The following is a 7,114-nucleotide window of genomic DNA, read 5'->3' as shown; positions in this document are numbered from 1 at the left end:
TCCGGCTCTTTCACTCCCGAGTGTGGAGTTTCGTGCTTGCCTTTATGTCTCCCTGAGGCGCCTTCCCCAGATTTCCGTGCGACTGGCTCTTTCGTGTCACGAGATCTCAGGCCCGTGCCCTTCTCGCGGTGAGGCCTTCCCGGCTGCCGTTGGCAAAGGCGACTTGCCCGTGACGCTTGGATTCGTTGTTTCGTTTTCTCGTTTGTTGTCTGTCTGCTCGACCAGAACGCAGCTCCCTCGAGGACGGGACCTTGTCTTTTTTATGCTCCGTCTCCGGAACCAGCACGATGCCTGGCCCATGGCCGGCATTCAGTAGGCACCTCCTGGATCCCGTGGCAAGAACTCTGCCACAGAGGCAGCAGGCCGTCCTTGCCGAGAGCCCAGGCTCCGCGGTCACGTGGGGCTGGCTTCGTACCTCGGCTGTGCTGCTTGTGCACTGTGTCGCCTCCGCCCAGCGACCTAGCATTTCTGTTCCTCAGTGCCCTTTGCAGAGTGGGAATCGTAAGTGCCAGCATGCTAGTTATGTGGGGTTTACAGGTTCACTTGCCGGATTGAGGACCCGAACAACAGTGCCTTGGAGAAGGCAGTTGGTTTCTCTTTCTTGGAAGTCGGGGCTGGGTGAGGGTTCTAGGGGCCAGACTCCTCGTGACTCCTTTCTTTCACCGTCTCTAAGGTGCCTTTGTCTCCGTGCGCTTAGACGGCTCATCTGCGAGACCTCGTTCCTGCCAAGGGGGAGGGAGGCGCAGGGAAGAAAGGCTGTGGCCCGAGAGCCGCACGTTGTGTTAATTTGCTCAGGCTGCCGCGACAAAGTCCCACAGAGTGGCCTGGACAACAGAAATTTCCTGTCTCGCGGTTCTGGAGGCTGGAAGTCAAAGATCGCGACGTTGGCAGCGTTGGTTCCTTCTGAGGGCTGTTCCAGGCCTCTCTCCCAGCTTCTGGTGGTTTCCTGGCAGTCTTTGCTTCTGCTTGGCTTGTGGCTGTGTCACCGGGGTCTTGTCTCCATCTTCACATGGTTTCCCCCTTTGTGTGGGTCTGTGTCCCAGTCTCCCCCTTTTAAAGGACACCGGTCATATTGGATTCGGGCCCACCCTGATGACTTCATTTTCATCTGATTCCCTTTGAAGACCCTGTCTCCAAACAAGGTCATATTCTGAGGTTTTAGAGGTTAGAATTCCAGCATATCTTTTTTCAGGGGGACATAATTGAACCCATAACACACACATTCCTATCGTTCTCATCCTGTTGACTGGACACAGTCACATGAGCTCATGTAGCTGCAAGGGAGTCTGGGCAGCGTGGTTTTTCACTGGGCAGTCTTGTGCACGGCAAATTTTCTATTACTGAAAAAGAAATGGAGGAGGGATTTTGGGAGACAGAAGGCAGTCTCTTCCCCAAATGACCTTACAGGGTTATTGCAGGGCTTGACATTTGGGACGGGTTAACTCTTTGTTGTGGGGACTCTTTTGTGCATTGTAGGATATTTAGCAGCACCCCTAGCCGCTACCCACCAGATGCCACCAGCGTCCCCTCTTCTTACAGTTGTGACAACCCAAAATGTCTCCTGGGGAGCAAAATTGTCGCTGGTTGAGAACCACGGGTTAGCAAGAGGGTGAAATAAGGTAATGGTCTCAGCACAGTCCTAGGCACATAGTAAATGTCCAGTAAAAGTGCTATTTTGATCTAGCAATCCCACTGGGGGGGGTATGTCCAGAGGAAACGAAATCAGTGTGTCGAAGAGATCTGCACTGCCATGTTGAGGGCGGTGCTGTTCGCAGTAGCCAAGATACAGAATCCGTCTGAGTGCCCAGCGGCAAACGAATGGGTACAGAAAGCGCGTGCATGCGTGCGTGTGTGCGTGCGTGCGTGTGTGTGTGTGTGTGTGTGTGTGTGTGATGGAATACTACTCAGCCTTGAAAAAGGAGATCCTGTAATTTTTGACAACATGGATGAACCTGGGGGACATTATGCTAAATGATGTAAGCCAGGCACAGAACACAAATACTAAACGATCTCATATGCGGAATCTGAAAAAATCGAACTCACAGATGTGGAGAGTAAAATATGCATAGTGGGGGCTGGGATTGAGATATTGGTCAAAGGATACAAAATTTCAGTCAGATTGGAGACATAAATTCAAGAGCTCTCCGGTGCAGCCGGGTGCCTGGAATTAATACAGTGATCACCCCTTACCTGCGGGGGATACATCGTTACAAGACCCCCAGTGGATGCCTGAAGTCAGGGATAGTACCGAATCCGATATATACTATGGTTTCTTTTCTTTTTTCTTTCTTTAACTGATTCCATAACAGATTATATACTGTTTTTCTCTATTTGATAACTGAGACGGCTACTAAGTGACTCATAGGTGGGTGGCGTATATAGGATGGACACCCTGGACAGAGGGATGGCTCACGAGCCGGGCAGGATGACGTGCGAGATTTCATCACGCCACGCAGAGCAGTATGCAATTTAAAACTTACGAATTGTTTATTTCTGGAATTTTTGATTTAATATTTTCAGACTGCAGTTGACTGCGGGTAACTGAAATTGCAGAAAGCGAAACCTCAGATGAAGGGGGACCCCTGTATATATTAATATTATTCTTGAAGATTGGTGAGAGAGTAGATTTTAAATGTTTTCACCACAAAAAAATGATACATATCTGAGGCAGGGCATGTTAATTAGCTTGATCTGGCTGTTCCACAATGTATACACGTATCAGACATCGTGTTTTACACTATAAATGTATACCATTTTTATTTGTCAATTAAAAAACATATTAATTAAAAAACCAAATTAAAGGCCAGGCGTGGTGGCTCACTTGTAATCCTAGCACTCTGGGGGGCTGAGGCAGGAGGATCACTTGAGTTCAGGAGGTCGAGACCAGCCTGAGCAAGAGTGAGACCCCATCTCTACTAAAAACAGAAAAATTAGCCGGGCGCAGTGGTGCGCACCTGTAGTCCCCGCTACTCGGGAGGCTGAGGCAGGAGGATCGCTTGAGCCCAGGAGTTTGAGGTTGCTGCGAGCTAGGATGACGCCACGGCACTGTAGCCCGGGCAACAGAGCACGCTGTCTCAAAAAAGAACAAAAAAATCAAAAAAAAAAAAATTAAAACTGTAATGAGACGCCATTTCACCTCCACTGGAGTGGCTGTGATAAAGAGATAAATAACAGCACACGTGGGTGAGCGTGCAGGGAAGCAGCCTCGTCTGTTACTGACGGGAACTTGTGAAAGGAACAGCCACTCTGAAAAACGGAAGTTACCTTCTTGTCCTCCTTCCAGGTCACTTCCTCTTGACAAACTTGCTGCTGGACAAGCTGAAAGCCTCGGCGCCGTCGCGGATCATCAACGTCTCGTCCTTGGCCCACGTCGCCGGGCACATAGACTTCGATGACTTGAACTGGCGGGAGAGGAAGTACAACACCAAGGCCGCCTACTGCCAGAGCAAGCTGGCCGTCGTCCTGTTCACCAGGGAGCTGAGCCGGCGGCTGCACGGTGCGGGCGTGGCGAGGCTCGGTTTCCCTCTTCTTCGCTCGGAGCCCGGAACGGCCCTTCTGTGACCCTGGCCCGGTGGAGGCCGAGCAGCGGCCCCAGGATGGAGTGGGCAGAGTGCGGCACCGCGCCAGCCCACGCCCTGGGGTGCCTGGAGCAGGCGTCACTAATCCATGATCCTTCCGGCGATTGTCCTGTAGTCCCAGGCAGCCCGCTAGTCAGGTGTCCCTCCCGGCTGACCTTGGACAGGCAGCTAAGCCTTTGGTGCTCGAGGCCACTGCCTCTCGACCTGGCGCTGGTTAGCGGCTGCAGACAGGTGCCCACAACTGGGTGGGGGAGGGGCTGCTCCGGGCATCCGGCGGGACGAGGCCAGGGTCGTGGCTCAGCCTCCCGCAGCGCACAGGACGGCCCCACGGCAGCCACGGTGCCGAGCTGAGGGACCCGCCCTGGGCCCCTGCTTCTCAGCCATGGTCTGCCAACCAGCGGCCCCGGCCTCACTTGGGAGCTGGTCACGGAGCATCTCGGATCCCACCTGGACCCGCCATTCGGACTCTCGGGGCCGGGGGTGTGTGGGACCTGGTGTCCTGGGCTCGTCAGGCCCTGCAGGAAAGCTCTGCCCCGGCAGCCAGTGACAGAGCTGCCTTGCAAGATGAGAGCACTTGCCACTGAGGTTTCAGAGAAGAGGGACCGTGTGGACTGCAGCGTAGGAAACGGCCTAGCCCGGGGCAGCCCCAGAGCCTAGCGTGGCCGCAGCGCCTTCCGGGTAAGGAGCCGTCCCCCTCATTCTTCTTTCTCCCCAGGCTCTGGCGTGACTGTCAACGCCCTGCACCCCGGCGTGGCCCGCACGGAGCTGGGCAGACACACTGGCATGCACAGCTCCGCCTTCTCCAGCTTCACGCTGGGTGAGTCCCCTCCTGGCCTGGGGTCCCCTCGAGGAACCCTCACCCTGCCCTCAGCCCGGGGCCCAGGGCTCCTCCCCAGCTGTGCTTGGGGCTTTGTTCTTGCCCCTCCCCCGTCTCCCAGGGATGGGGATGAATCGCTTCCCGTGTGCATCTGGCCTGCTGGCTGCAAACAGCCCCAGGGAACAGGCCGGAGCCCGAGTCTGAGGAGAAAACCCTGCCGTAGGGGGCGGGCGGCGGAGCTGACTCCGGGGCGGGCTGTGCTCAGGGTAGCTTGGCTTCACCCCACACTAGCTGTGCCCCAGGAAATGCCTTCACCGCTCTGAGCCTGTTTCTCCCCTGCAGAGCGAAGGACCCACCTCAGTCACTGGGAGGATGAGACGGTTCCTTTCTTAAAAGGGCCAGTACGGCACCTGGCCTGGAGTATAGGCTAAAGAAATAGGGCTTTATAACTAGTATTTATAACCCTGAAAAACGTCTAGTGTGGGTGGGTGCTAGGTGTCAAGCTGAGGCTAGTAGCGGGTACATTCAATAAGTAGAAGTTATTTTAAGGAAAGACGGGGTAGGGCTTGGGCTCTGGGCTGACCGAGAAGAGAGAGCCTCTGTTGTCCTGGGGAAAGCCAGGAAGGCTTCCTGGGGGAGGCAGCGTTCTGGCTGATCCCTGTGTCTGGAGGAATCTGCCTGGGTGGTGCCAGGGAAGGGAAGTGCGGCTGAGGGAGCCACAGGGCAGCCCTGGGGGGGGCAGGGCTTTCGTGTCCTCTCTGAGCTGGGGACCGATGCTCTGTGGGCTGATCGCAGGGCCTATCTTCTGGCTGCTGGTCAAGAGCCCCCAGCTGGCGGCCCAGCCCAGCACGTACCTGGCCGTGGCAGAGGAATTGGAGGGCGTTTCTGGAAAGTACTTCGATGGACTCAAAGAGAAGGCTCCGGCGCCTGAGGCCGAGGATGACGAGGTGGCCCAGAGGCTGTGGGCTGAAAGTGCCCGCCTGGTGGGCTTGGAGGTGTCTCATGGGTCCTCTGTGAAGGCACAGTCCCTCCCCAGGTAGCCACCCGGGAGGCTGGGTCTCCAGGATGAGCGGACAAGGACCACTGGCTGCCACGCCCACAGCATCCTCCAGGGGGCAGTGTTGGGCCTCATCTCTCCGCTTCTGCGCTGTGCTGGGCCGCAGGTGGGCGCCGACCCAGGGCCTGGCTGGTACCACGTGCCCGCTGCCCACAGGCCAGCGCGGCCATCACCAGCCTCCCTTGGGAATCTGAACTGGGAACGGCCAGGAGGAGTCGGCGCCCTCTGGTTGTGGGCAGTGTCTGACAGGCAGGTGGGGTTCGTGGTTCCCTGTGGGACCCTGTCCTCTCTGAGCCTGGGCCTGTCCAGCTGTGGGGTGCTCAGTGACCACTCACAGGATGGCGTGGTGATCAGCGGGCTGTGGCCTGGCTGGTGAATGGCCGCTGCGCGTGCCTTGCCGGCGAGTGTGCCACAGCCCGCCAGCTGCTGGTGACACGCAGGACAGGCCCACACGGACCCTGCCTGCTACCGCGGAGTTCACGCTCCCAACCGCATGGAGTGAAAACCCCACCAGCTGCTGCTGCTGGGGACCTGGGATCGCCTGGGCTGACGACCTTCCCTTCAAATCCTGCGGTAATTTAAGCTGCAGGCTCTCAAACTTGCTCCTTAATAATAATAATAAAAACTCAACAAACCTAGCTGAGTTACAGGTTTTATTTTTTTCTCCGTATGTGAAGAAATGCCAGTGATCTGAGCAAAGACAACTGTGGGCCAGGCGCAGTGGCTCATGCCGGCGATCCTAGCACTCTGGGAGGCCGGTGGGGGCGGGGCGTGGATTGCTTGAAGTCAGGAGTTCAAGACCAGCCTGAGCAATGCCCGTCTCTACAAAAAGTAGAAACATTAGCTGGGTGTGGTGGCGTGTGCTGTAGCCCAGCTACTCGGGAGACTGAGGCAGGAGAATTGTTTGAACCCAGGAGGACTCTCAACTCCTCAGCTTGTAGGAACAGAGCCAGGAAGTGTGAAAACCTGTTCCTGGCTACAAAGGCTGGACCTTTAGTGTTGCTTTCAAGTCGAGCCTTTCAGTGGTGAAGAAAAGCACACGATATCCCAGCCCCACGATGACCACACCCATGCGATTGCTCAAGTGCCGTCCCAATTCTGAAACCCGCCCGTGGGGGTTATCCCGGGGCAGTGCACGTCTGTGCACGTGTGTGCGGGTACCGGGGACCACACACAGCTGAAGAGCCTGAACACGTGCCCCGAACTGTAAACATCAAATGTCCCAACTGCCCCGAGTCCAGTTCTCGGGAGTCCGGGCCGATGGACAGCGCCCACCCTGAGGAGAAAGAGCAGGTGAGAGCACGGGACCCTCGATCCCAGGCTGGCCCCAGCCTCAGCAGCGTCCACCCCGCCCAAGCCTACGACCACGCCCTGCCTGCCGTGGGGTCTCCGTCACCGCACTCTCCCATCCTCGCTCAGCTCAGCAGCAGCTCAAGGCTTAGGTGAGGCTGTGCTGAGGCCCTGGGAAAGTCTCTGTCCTGCCCGGCGCCTCACCCGCTCGGTGTCTGGGGTCTGAGCCGTAGCGGAAACTCACCAGGGTCCATCTCGCTGCCGGAACCGGCGGCGTCCGCGGCCAGCAGGAGGCACCGGCCATCTGCAGCCGAAGCAGTTGCAGGTCTTCGCGATGCCCTGACTTCATCTCCCCCCGGAGCTGCGGTTACC

At 56.9% G+C, this 7,114-nt stretch overlaps 1 protein-coding gene across 1 annotated transcript in view; it reads left to right on the top strand.

Annotated features, from left to right (window-relative positions):
• Positions 1-6,055, top strand: part of RDH13 (retinol dehydrogenase 13 (all-trans/9-cis)) — a 16,030-nt gene extending 9,975 nt beyond the window's left edge. The window contains exons 5-7 of the mRNA XM_012643247.1: positions 3,284-3,496; positions 4,294-4,395; positions 5,191-6,055. Of these exons, the coding sequence (XP_012498701.1) occupies positions 3,284-3,496; positions 4,294-4,395; positions 5,191-5,435 (560 nt within the window). The 3' untranslated portion in view covers positions 5,436-6,055. The remainder of the gene's footprint in view (positions 1-3,283; positions 3,497-4,293; positions 4,396-5,190) is intronic.
• The last annotated feature ends 1,059 nt before the right edge of the window (positions 6,056-7,114 follow it).

Source organism: Propithecus coquereli, unplaced genomic scaffold (assembly GCF_000956105.1).
Source record: "Propithecus coquereli isolate 6110/MARCELLA unplaced genomic scaffold, Pcoq_1.0 Scaffold193, whole genome shotgun sequence".
NCBI lineage: Eukaryota > Metazoa > Chordata > Mammalia > Primates > Indriidae > Propithecus > Propithecus coquereli.
Note: the sequence above shows the minus strand (reverse complement) of the source record. Positions and strands in the feature narration are given on the sequence as shown.